The sequence below is a fragment of the Ctenocephalides felis genome, unplaced genomic scaffold, assembly GCF_003426905.1.
Source record: "Ctenocephalides felis isolate EL2017-DRISC unplaced genomic scaffold, ASM342690v1 CF-g0.4_SCAFFOLD_01886, whole genome shotgun sequence".
In the NCBI taxonomy this organism is placed as follows: Eukaryota; Metazoa; Arthropoda; class Insecta; order Siphonaptera; family Pulicidae; genus Ctenocephalides; species Ctenocephalides felis.
This window is the reverse complement of record NW_020538040.1, coordinates 57406294-57419528: the sequence shown is the minus strand read 5'-3', so window position 1 is coordinate 57419528 and position 13235 is coordinate 57406294. Positions and strand designations below refer to the sequence as shown.

At 29.2% G+C, this 13235-nt stretch overlaps 2 protein-coding genes across 2 annotated transcripts; one reads left to right on the top strand and one right to left on the bottom strand.

Annotated features, from left to right (window-relative positions):
* Positions 1–6165: 6165 nt before the first annotated feature.
* Positions 6166–9621, top strand: LOC113378271 (protein singed wings 2; the record flags this gene model as incomplete). The annotated part of the gene is given in 6 exon segments (XM_026618797.1): positions 6166–6312; positions 6514–6705; positions 6855–7013; positions 7503–7613; positions 9113–9202; positions 9439–9621. Coding segments are annotated over 6 exon segments (798 nt in total).
* Positions 9622–10699: 1078 nt separating this feature from the next.
* Positions 10700–12176, bottom strand: LOC113375133 (cytochrome c-like). Its single transcript, XM_026615081.1, has 3 exons — positions 12078–12176; positions 11197–11421; positions 10700–10927 (listed from the first exon to the last, which is right to left on the bottom strand). The coding sequence occupies exons 1-3, from the start codon at positions 12174–12176 to the stop codon at positions 10700–10702; spliced, it is 552 nt and encodes a 183-aa protein (XP_026470866.1).
* Between the last annotated feature and the right edge of the window lie 1059 nt (positions 12177–13235).

The following is a 13235-nucleotide window of genomic DNA, read 5'->3' as shown; positions in this document are numbered from 1 at the left end:
ATATACACTTAATGAAAATGCAAAAAAATAAAAATCGATTTCTCAAAAATTCCAAGTACCCCTAACCCCTTAAAGCTATGGCATTTTATAGAAATTGTACAATTTCTTAATATAATTTATGTATATGGAACCTAAAGTAATATATTAGTTAGTTTTTTAAAGTTTGCGAATCATCAGTTCTACTGCAAAATTGTCATATATTTTATCATCACAACAATTACTGTAGCATCCCAGCCTGCCCTTGATTCTAGTATTTTATCTCTTATTATATCTTCTACGACGAAAGAATTAGTTAATTTTTTGTCGAATATGTGATTTTGACCATTATATGAGTAAATTGGGTCTAGTGGTGGCGTTATCGGTTCGGACATGGGGTAGCAATTAGCATCAACTAGTACCGGTTCGATTTTCGCTTCGGCCAACCCCGACGGTCTAACGTGGAGACTATGAGGTTATAGATTTCAAATATAACCGAAAGTAAAAATCACCTTTCGTGGGCATAGCTGCACTACACTCATAACTATTAGACATATGAGCTAATATAATCACCACAAATAGGAGAATTGTTAAACGCTGGGTTGGCTCTTTTGAAAAATCACTAGGTTAAGTCATAAAAACAAACTGCTTATTGGATAATGTAATTCTAAGTAGTTGTTATTTCTGTTGTTACAAAAATACAAGAAAAAATGAGTAAATTACATAAAATGTGTTTGCTATACTACTTCCTATTGTAGTATTTTCTCTAGAGGGCAATCCAATGGTCAACCACTCTTCATTTTTATGTGTAGACTATATATGTATGTCTAATAGTATTGGCGTGTATTTTCACTTGATTCATATATATATATAAGTTCAAGTGGAAATTTGGTATAATACTGCTTTTTATAGAGCTTATACCGCTGACTCATGATCTTAAACATTACACTACGCGGGCTCTATTAATGAATATATCGACAAAAAATAATACACTTATATCAATAACATGTTGACAAAATTATACGCTAAAAATTCAAAATAATGAAAACATATTATCAAATATTGAATATGACGTTGAAGTTTAATATGTTGAAGCATTATTGTAAATTTACAATTTTAACCTTACATGCTGCTTGACTGATTGTGAAGTGTTTGTTTAATTTTAAAATTATATGTAAATGAAGCTTAATCTATGTAGTTATTGTGTGCGCACGTCACGTATCACATGTCTAGTTTGTTATTTCAAGTAGTGTGTGAATTGTATCTGAGCTATATTTAGATCTTTGTTTGTTAAAGTACTAATTATAAACATTTCACTAATTAAAATTATTAGCAAGAAGTTGGCGCACCTTTAATACGCATTTCTTTTCGTTCAAAATCATTTATTTGATTATTTCTAAATATCCGTACTTAAAGTTAACAAATCTAGATTATTATATTTTTTTTCTATTTCAACAATTATACTACAATTTCATAATCTACAAGTTAAAATTTAAGATATTGAAAAAGTCAAAACATTATGAAACAAATGTTTACGGATATTGTTACAAGTTGCATTTTGTAATCAGTTTTGTTGTTGTTTTGATATGTAAACTTATTTTATTGTAGAAAGTTGTGTGCTTCTTTGTTTAATTAGATATTTAGATTACAGTTAGATAAGTATTTCATGGTATAGTTTGTTATGGACTACGGGGATTTGCTGATCATTCTTAGTATCTAATTTTGAACTCGCTAGATAATATTTAGCTTTAGATATTACATGAATATAGAAATAATCAAAGTTTTATACACGAAATCGTATTTTATAGAGGAGTTGTGACGACATCTTCATAATGTAGTAAAAATAGTAGGATTTGAATATTTTTATTAGTAACTTTATAAGCTTTTGTGACTGAATACTATTCAGTGAATATTTTATTGTCCTTGAAAACCTTGAAAGAAGCATACGTTTCGGGATGTTTTGATACCATTTTCTTACATTCAATGTTTTTGAAGTTTTTTCCATTTAAACAATTTTTTAAAGTTTCTGTCGATGTTTCCGGTGCTAGTCGAAACACATGAAGGTGGCCTTCCTTACTACACCCGCGAGTGTAGTGCTCACATTCGTTCTTTTCGATTGCTTTGTTTTTACGTCTCTGCGATTTTTTTTTTCTGAACCAAAGTTCAATTTCCATCATTTATATCATTTGCTTTAATTGATTTTTCAGCTGGGATCGATTTGATAGGGAATTCCGTGCTGGCAACCGCATCCCGGAATGTTTCAGTTCTACGCTTGTCTAATTCCTTCAAAGCGGTTGCTACTGCAACACTCACCCGTTCCTTCGAGATCTTATTAGTATTGCCACTGTTCTCCTTAGTTGATTTGTATTTAGGTTTCTTGGATGCTGCTTTCTCAGTATTAGTACCAATACTGGGTGCAGTTGACAAAACCTCTTTTTCGTTTCATTTGGCTTTAATAATTGCAGCAGCAATTGAATTTCGTTTGGATAGGTTTGAAGTTCAGATTTTACTGTTAGAAAGTTATGGTGGATTGAGATAATTGCAATGTTATCGGCCTAATTGCTTATTAAACCAATCTATATAAATTGCAAAAAAACACATTGAAATCATTGGATATAGATACAATAGTTGATTGCAATTATGTGCTGAAAACTCAGTAAAGTTCAATCCATGCTGCAGTCACACGTTATTAGATACTTGTTATAATATTAAATTATATAGTATTAAATATTTAACGATCATTACTTGATTATGTTTTTATTTTTATGTAAAAATGTAATGATTATTATTATGCAATGTTTTATATATGAACTAAAATGTATTTTTTATTAGTGGGGTCCTTTTTGTTTTTTTGCTTCATGTGTTTGCTTAACTTATTTTGAAGTAAAACAAGTTTCATTAAATTGCCTATTAAATTTTGCCGAGCCATTACGTGGAAAACTGCCGATGTTCTGAAATATTCATGTTATATGTTAGTCATTAAATAATTTTATGGCACCTAAAGTTTTTTTTAACTTTTATGACATGTTTCGAATCTTTTCGCCAAGCTTTATTAGTGCATGAATAAAATATAAAAATAACATTTTAATGATTAACTCTAAATATTATTTTAAGTGTAAGAGTAAAATTGAAACTATACAAACAATCATTTATTGCACTGTAATACATTCGCCTCTTTCACAACGACAAATGTCATGTAGAGTTGCTTAAATAATAATAATAATCATTTCTAATATGAGAGTAATAAAGTAATAATATATTAATATTTTTAACTTCCCGAAGGAGAAGTTTATATTTTCATTAAAAAATCCGATTTGCTAATTTTATGTTTTTTCGACGTTTCAAGCCATTCTGAATCGAATGAGAACAAATTTGGAAAAAGTATGTGTGTGTGTGTATGTGAACAGATTTTTTACCGTAAATCGACGTTTTTTCAAAAACGGCTGGACCGATTTCAAAAATTTAAAAGCCCCTCGATGTATCTCGATGAGGACTTTTGTATGACAGTTTTGCGCGAAGATCAGCCAAGTCGTTTCTTTATATATATCAGAAAAGTGAAAAATGTTTTAGCCCACAATTCTGAATCGGTTTTGAAATTATATTGATATTGGTTGGGAATCGACCTGATTAGTTTTTGGTAAAGATCGGCCGAGCCGTTTTCTTATAATAAAATGTTAAAAAAAATCGGCTATTTTAATTTTTATTTTTTTTACGACAACTCGTTTAACTCTAAAAATTTGTCAAAGTTTGCAAAAATTATTATATTATTATTATCTTATTAACTTTCCGTAGGGTAGTAATAGTAATGGGCCGAAAAATGAAAATTTGTGCATTTCTCGACGTTTTGAAGGTTTCTGAACATATTGGAATACCTCAGAAAAAATGGATGTGTGTGTGTGTTTTGTATGTCCGCATTTTTTCGTCCACGTTCTAGGGCACACGGATCAGCCGATTTGAATGGTTAAAAAAACATTCGATTCCTATTGATAGGGAGATGTGCTGAATAGTTTTTGGCAAAGGCAAGTTTAGCCGTTATGGAGATACGAAGCAAACAGTGCAGGATATAGATATCGAGTTTTTGAGAGAACGGAGTATCCGATTTGAATGATCTAACTAGCTGTAAGTGAAATTCTGTCTTAAGGCAATTAAGGCATCATGCCTTAAGGCAAATTGCTGGAACTTCCCGTACCAAAAATTATTATTTTTTTAAAAACAATTAACATTTTTGAAAAAAAATTACTTCGAAAAAATTAGATTTTTGAGAAACTATAAATTTGACAAAAAATTACTTTTTTAAAATAAAATTTTTTTGAAAAGAAAAATGTTTTCTTCATTTTGACATATTTTGGAAATGCTGAACTTTTTTTCAAAGCAATCGTACTGCTTTAACTGCATAGAGACGAAATGTCAAAGCGCGCAAGTGCCGCGCCGCCGTCTAACGCATAAGCATTGGTACGGAACCCATAGGAATGTTAACAAAATTTATACTTATTGTTAAAATCTATATAAAATATCTCATAATTTGATGTGCATATGTCTAATGATCATTTTTGACCGCCAAATGGCATTTTTTTCACTTTTTTCATTAGATCTCCGAAACCGCTAGACCTGCCTTCATGAAAATTTGATCAATTCTTCATCTTGCCAATACAAGTAAAATGCTTTTGAATTATTCAAATCGGACGCTCCGTTCTCTTAAAAACTGAGTTACCGTGTTCGGCACTTTTTGCCCCATATCTTCGGAACGGCTAGACCTGCCTTCGCCAAGAACTAATCAGAACGTCTCTTTATCAATACGAATCGAATTTTTTTTTTAATTATTCAAATCGGTTGATCCGTGTTCCCGAAATCGTCGACGAAAATTTGTATCCGCACATACATACACACACGTACATACACACACACACACACATACATCCATTTTTTCTAAGGTATGCCAAAATATTCAGAAACCTTTGAAACGTAAAGATATATAAAAATTTTCATTTTCGATTTTTTTGCGATTACTATAACTTGCCCTATGGGAAGTTAAAAAACATTCAATTTTAAAGGCAGGTTTAGCCATTTCGATGATACAGAGCTAAATGTGCAAAAAATGGCAGTTTTTGAGAGAACTAAGCGTCCGATTAGAATTATTTAAAAAACTTTCTGCTTGTTTCAACAAAATAATTGCTTTTGAAAATTTTTTTTTTTTTTTTTCAAAAAAAATTTTGTTTTTCGAAAAAAATATTTTTAGAAATATTTAAATTGGTTATAGAAAATAATTCAGATTTTAATTTTAATTCTGTTCTAATATACTTTAAATAAATAATTTTAACTTTATAATTCAGTTTATAACTCTTATAAATATTAGACAATGTTACAATATTTATAAAAATCTATTTGATATCTATTCAATATTCCTCGATCATTTTGTTACTGTACGGGAAGTTCTAGCAATTTGCCTTAAGGCACGATGCCATACACCACTAGTTATTTCTAATATTGTTATTTTGTTAAATTTATTATTATCTGTCACTTATTGTTTTTATTCCACTTTATTGTTTTTCTAGTATTATTTTTATTATTCAGAAATTTTATTTATTAATTTTATTATTATTATTATTTGCTTTTATTTTATATTAAATCATCATACTAGGGATATCATTTTAATGAAAATACTATCTTTTATTTTGTACTCTTTTTATTTAAATTTATGTTATTGTTCATTATTGTTACTAGATGTTAAATTATTTAGCAGTTGTAACATATATTGTAATTATAAAAAATTAAATAATATTAAAGGTAAAAAGGCTTTGATAATCGAACCGGCAAACTGGCAACAAAACGATACTAAAATTATTTTGATACAAAATCATGGGATGGTACTATTCTTATTTTTCCATATGACAATTTGACAATGCGAGAAAATTATCAATGTTTCTTCTACTTTAAATAAAATAAACAATTGAGTAGGAGCAAATATAAGTTTCTATATAAAAAAGAACAAAAAATATTTATGATATCAAAGTTCTTCTTCGTGACATAGTTCTAGTTCTAGTTTTTTTTAGTCTTTTTGGAAAGTTAACGATCAAAAGGTACTAGGCTAATTTGTTTGAAAATGATACCCTTAATACTGAAAATAACGAAAGATAATAAGTTGCTTAATATTTTTGACGATTTACCTAAATTACTGTTTTCACGCACAGGAATCACTGGGACTGCTCATCTGATCTGGGTTGGCTGTCCAAGAAAGATCGTATCGAGGCGCAACGTGTTCAGGATAAAGATAAAATGATTTGTGCCGATGAGAAATATAAGGATAAGCCTTTAGTTCGTATATTAGACTATATACAGGTGAATATATCATAGTATTTATATCTTTATTTTTTTAAATACTATGAAGATAATAAAGTCTACAATATAGTCTGATGTAGAGTCAGCCTTTTTTCAGATTATCATTTTCCTATATTATCTAATGCTGTTTTTGTTAATGTGACTTTAATCATTCATTTTCAATTCAATTCAAATTTTACTTAGAATTTTTATTTCAATAAGACATTAGCAGCTCAGTGTCCACGCGGCATAAATTATAATTGCACATGCAAAATGGTGAATGCTGTTTGGAATCCCGAGTTAGAAGGCGATTTAATTCCTATAACAGTCGTAAATTGTTCTAATCTGGAGTTGCTAGAATTACCGGAATCCCTGCCCGAACATACTACAACTCTTGATGCATCTGTCAATAGGGTAAGTTTTTTTGTTTTTCTAATCCAGGAACATTACTCTTTATTAATAATGAGTCTAAATGATAATTTATAATAAAGTTATTATAGAAAGATTATGAAGTGATTATTTTCCGTTCATTTTTAATGTGTTTTTGTATCTATCAATTTAAGATATCTAGTTTGAGACCGTTGGCTGTGAATCCTGATTATAGAAACGTTGCTGATGTTTACGTTGACGATAATGATTTGTCTTCAATAGCTACTCTTGAAGGGGCGGAATGGTTGAGCACTTTCAGGGTTCTAAGTTTACGAGGCAACAGATTGAAACAGGTAAATTAATAATTAAAAGTTTCTTATTTTATTCTGAGAACATACCTAATTTATTACTAGCGATTTTGGGCTATTTCTTAAAACACTCAGTTGCAATCATTTCAGTTAAAGATGAATAATTTTGAAAAATAATTTATACTGTTCTTATGTAATTCTTTCTAAAATTTTACCAATTATTTATGTGAAGCGATAGCTTTTCGATGTTTTTATAGCCTTTCTTTACTTTTTATCACGATTCTTTTTTCAGACATAAATAGAGAAAATAAGATATAATACTTTCTATTATAAAGAATGTAATGTTTTGAGTATGAAATTTAATATTTATTGCTTAAACCCTTTCTGATTGAACATTACACAATAAATTAAAAATATTTAAAGACATATACAGACTTTAATTTTTAAATATCAATATTTTATCAATTTGTGGTGCAAACTTTCTGTCAAAATGATGAGTGGTAATAATCGTATTGAACTGTAAACTATTTTAAGGTTCCTACGTACGCATTGGATAACGCACTATCGAAGAATAAAAATGTGGCACAGCTTTACTTAGGAAGAAATCCATGGCGATGTGATTGTGTGTATATGCCGCGCTTGCAGGTAAATTTTATAATATGGCTTTATTTCAGTTGATATTTCTAACTAGTGGGGCGCATGGCAGCGTGCCTTAAGGCAAATTGCTGGAACTTCCCGTACCAAAAATTATTATTATTTTTTAAAAGATTAACATTTTTGAAAAAAAATTACTCGGAAAAATTAGATTTTTGAGAAACTATAGATTTTTGATAAAAATTTACTTTTTTTTGAACAAAGACTTTTTGAAGAAAAGTGTGTTTTGAAATATTTTGAAGATTCTGAACTTTTTTTTCAAAGCAATCGTACTGCTTTAACTGCATAGAGACGAAATATCGAAGCGCGTAAGCGCCGCGCCGCCGCCTAATGGATAAGCATTGGTACGGAACCCACAGGAATGTAAACAAAATTTATACTTATTGTTAAAATGTCTATAAAATATCTGATAATTTGATATGCATATGTCTAATGATCATTTTTGACCGCCAGATGGCATACTTTTTTACTTTTTTCACTAGATCTCCGAAAACGCTAGACTTGCCTTCATGAAAATTTTATCAGTTTTTCATCTTGTTAATACAAGTAAAATGTTTTTTAAATTATTCAAATCGGACGCTCCGTTCTCTTAAAAACTGAGTTACCGTTTTTGGCACTTTTTGCCCCATATCTTGGAACGGCTAGACCTGCCTTCGTCACAAACTAATCAGCACGTCTTCTTATCAATACAAATCGAATGTTTTTTGAATTATTCAAATCGCTTCATCCGTGTTCCCGAAATCGTCGACGAAAATTTGTATCCGAACACACATACACACACACATGCATCCATTTTTTCTAAAATATTCAGAAACCTCTGAAACGTAAAGATATATAAAAATTTTCATTTTCAATTTTTTTGCGATTACTATAACTTACCCTACGGGAAGTTAAAAACTAAGGCTGGCCAAATACATTCAGCCTTTTTTTACTTTTAGCATACCTAACATTATGTCGAGCTCCATTTTCATATATAAGAAGTTATATAGGGTAGGGCAGAGTACAAAGGTCCCATTTTACTTTGAATTATATTGTGAAAACACAATCAATTATATTAAAACGAAAAACAAAATCAAACAAACACATCTGACTGTATTCAGTGAAAACTCCCAGGTAGAAATGGTATTGTAGAAATGGTTTTGTAGGTTTGTTTTACCTCATAGACGGGGCAAACAAAACCAATGTCTTATTTTTAATTTTAAAGGGATTTTACGAAATAATAGCTACATTATTCAACCAATGCAAAATATAAATTTTTGGGTTCACTTTTTGCAGAGATAACACTGTGTATAACCTTGATTTGGTACGTCGTCCAAAATAATCATCAGTAGAGTTAGAATAAGTATTTATTTAAATCATTTTTTTGTAAAATTCTCTTTTTAAATTAATTTACTTTTTTATTTATTAATTTAAATTTTGGTCATTGTAACTCTTGCTGTCAAATATGACCAGTGTCTGATATTTTTTAATTATTTTGTTTTTTAATATAGGATCTTCTCCTGAAATACCAAAGCATCATCAAGGACATAGATCAAATAACGTGCAGATATGTCAAAGGTGATCTAAATTCTAATGCAAAGGTAACTCTCAGACAGTTTCATGTTGTATTTGAAGCGATAATGTATTATTTTGATTGAAAATGTTTGAATTTCAAGGTCATCATAAAATTATGATTTAAAAATAATTAGCCCGTGTCAATTTTGAGTAGTCAATCAACAATTGAGTTCAACCAATAATTCAATACATATTCATACTGCTAATACTAAAACTATTTTAAAATTTAGCTAAATTATTTTACATGTATTTTTCTTTTCAGATAAAATCTCTATCAAAAAGTTGCGTATGTCGTGCTGAGCCAGAGAAATGGTTTCGTCCTTTAGATCTGATCAACATATTGTTAGGACTGTCAATAATATTTGTTCTTTTAAAATTAGCTTACGATTATTATTATTTTAAGAAATGTGGTAGATTGCCATGGGTGATAACAAAACTCCCCTGAAGTTTTCAGGAAAAAGCATCGTAAATTATAGTTTATGCTTTCAGTATCTGAGAGGAAAATATTTACTTTTACTATTGTAGAATCATTTGTAGGAATAAGTTTCACATCACTAAATATGTTGTGCCAAAATAACTGATTTATCTGAGGCACTGTAAAGCAATTTAAGATCTGGAATATTTGTAGAGTAATCTTAGTTATCTAGCGTTTTTATTATCTTGCAATATTTTTATAATTTAAAATATAATTTTGAAACAAGTCTGATATTAGAAATGTTCTTCAAATCACTACTTACATGATATGAAAAATCATGTTTTTAAAGTATGAAAAAGAACTGTGATAATTATAAAAATAAAACGATTATTATAAATTTACTTTTAATAAATCATTTATACATATTATATAAATGTTTTTCTTGATTTGCAAAGCGCAATCTCAGACCTGCGTTTCTGTTTCTGTTGAAATCATACAAAAAATCATGACAAATAACTTTTATTAATATTTCGATATATCTGTAAGAGTAATAACGAAAAGCAAACAATTATGATTTTTTTTCGGTACTTTTGACCACCCATTCCAAATAATCGATAATATGTTTTCGCTCTTCATCGGTTAAGTTGATTGAAGGCATCTTGGTGCCAGTGGAATGCTTTAGAAAAGCGCACATTGTTTCTTCAGTCCAAATACCAGGATGTTTCTTCATCGAATCGGAGTAATTGTAATCTTTAAGGGAAGCAATTGGTCTGTTCATTATGCCATATAGATTGGGGCCAAACTGTAACAAATATTGCGATGGTTAACTGATCTTGTAATTATCTATCGAAAAAATAGTAATAGAATTAAATGTTTATAAAGATGCGTTATTACTATCTTTGTTCATTAATAATAGTCTTATTTATAAGAATCATATTTGATATAATTGATTTGCCAATTTTAATAAGCTCTACCTTAAGTAGTAATATAAAAAATAGGAAAAAAAATTAAAGACTAAAACGGCTTTCACAAATAACTTTTATTAATAGCAAACTTTAGGAATAAAGTAAAAGGTGATACAATGAATATTTATGATCTTATTCAGCGGTTATTTGGAGTTTTTGGTTACACATTCTAAGTATTTAATGATTTCTTTTTTCTGGTCGTTAGTTAGATCTGACATGCTGGGCATATTGGTGTCATCGGAATTTTTCAAAAATGCGCAAATAATAGATTCTGTCCAAATTCCTGGATGTTTCTTCATTGATTCAGAATATTCATAATCTTTGACAGAGCCGATCGGTCTTCCCATTACACCAAACAGATTGGGACCGGCCTGTAATGGAATATTATTTAAGAAAATACTTTACTAATCACTTCAAAAACATTATTTTATTAAATTTTTACAATAGATTTTCACTCGATTTTATCGAAAGCATGTGAAAAACTACAGATTCTATTATAGATTTGAATAATTTTATTGATAATAAATTTACTGATTATTATCAATCCCTTGTTGTGTCTTCTTAATTGAATAATTTCAATATATGAGAATGATCAAAAAAGTAAACAATGCTAACATGCCTAGAAATAATTTCATCATACTGAGGCCTCCGCTAAGTAAGCGATGATGTCGTTCCTGTCGTTAGCTTTTTTGAGTCCGGCAAATACCATTTTTGTCCCGGGAATGTATTTCTTTGGGTTTTCAAGATACTCAAATAAAGTCGCTTTGTTCCAAACGACTGATCGTCTTTTGCTCTCATCGGAATAAGGAAATCCGGGTGCAGTAGCACCAGTACGTCCAATTATTCCACCGAGATTGGGACCCACCTGTAAGGCAGGGGATGCATAAATTTTTAATAATAATTTATTATATATTACTTGACTATACGAAACATGTCAAATCTATTGGAAGCCGTTGGTTGAAAATAAAAATATCGATTTTGACAAGTCTTCGAATATGAAATAAAAAAGCGATTGCTCATCATAAAACAATTATTCAGAGTTTACATTAAAATAATATTGTGAGAATAATCGACATGTCTTTGACAAATACTATGCGCAGTGCTAGAATTTTTAAAATATATTCCTAGTCTTCTAAATAAAAATATAATGTAAGTGTAGCTAAAATTGTCAAATATGACCAATTTCAGACCATCAGAATCGATATTTTAATGCATCCCCGGCCTTATTTAATTATTGTCCTGTTGGATATACTGTTACCATATTATATATACCTCTTATATTCTAAAAACTGAATAAATTTACGATTTGCCTTCATAAATATGATAAAACAATTTAATTAAAAGTGTTTAAATTTCAATTTAGAAGTACACACATTTAGAAGTTCACGCACATTATTTCTAATTTTTAAGATGTATTAGATTTTTGGTGAATGTTTAATAATTAAATAATTTTTATAATTTGATAGCATTTCAAATTGTTTTATTTTACTACAATCATCTATAAACATTATTTTGCCTAACCTTATGTTTTCCACCCTTTTCAACGGTGTGACATTGCGCGCAACGTTGAATGAACAGTTTTCTTCCGTTTTCTGCGTTTCCACCTTCTCCAGCACCCATTTTTCTATATTAAATATTACTTATTAATTTTGTGTAAAGTAAAAAATTTTAAAATATTTTTTTGGGATTTAAATATTGATTCATTTGTTTTGACAGTGACAGGGTATTAGCATATTTGATAGTCCAGACAATATATAAGCATAATTATCACCAATAACTGTGAAGTACAAATTGTTTTAAAGAGATATATAATTAATATAATTTTAATTCCTATATAGATCTTTTTTTTAAATTAATTATAATAAAAACTCGAGTTATAGAAATAAAAATAGCAAAAAATATATATTATCGTCATAGTATATAGAGTACACTTAGTGGATATGTGTAGTGTACTGTACACATATCTAGTATTTCTACGTTTCAAAGCCTACAGATTATTTTAGCCATATTTTAGCATACTTTGAAAGAAAAACAGTTGGATATGAGTTTATGTATAAGAATAATTGTGAAAAAGATCCATATTGAAATATATCTATAATTTTTGTGCTATTATTTTTAGTGTTACTATATTTTAACGAAGACCTGTTTTTTAGTTTTAGACCTACACTTAATGCATATGTATTATAACGTCTATGGTTATAGGACAACAATATTGCCAACTACAATGCTAAATGTTATCGACATATTTGTGACCTATTGACAAAATATAATTTCTAAGTAAAATAGCCCGTCATAAGCATTGCTGCTTTAAAAGTAAAATATATGACCTATAGTATTTTACGTAAACTCTAATAATAAAAATTTATCAAATTTAAATAGGTCAGACGTTGGGTTGCATTCTAAAGAGAATGCAAAACCTACGGCTCATAGTGCTGTTTCATTGCTGGTCAAAAATGAGAATAAAACATTGTAACCTATAAAAAACAATCAAATTCAAAAATCTCTTTATAAAGTCATATTTGGGCTCTCCCTATGAAACTATTATTCGAGGTTCGTTACTTGCATTGGACCGCCTGATGTCAAGCAGTAGCGGCATCGATTTTTACTTCTAAATATAAATCACAATGTTTCCAGTGAAAATAGTCCTTACCTGCATTGATGCATCAATAAAATAAATCA

Excerpts from the sequence above, each read along its gene's own strand:
- LOC113375133 (XM_026615081.1), bottom strand. The coding sequence starts at position 12,176 with ATGGGTGCTGGAGAAGGTGGAAACGCAGAAAACGGAAGAAAACTGTTC. Across the intron at positions 11,422-12,077 it reads AAAAGGGTGGAAAACATAAG|GTGGGTCCCAATCTCGGTGG; the intron begins GTTAGGCAAAAT and ends CCTGCCTTACAG. Across the intron at positions 10,928-11,196 it reads CTTACTTAGCGGAGGCCTCA|GCCGGTCCCAATCTGTTTGG; the intron begins GTATGATGAAAT and ends ATTCCATTACAG.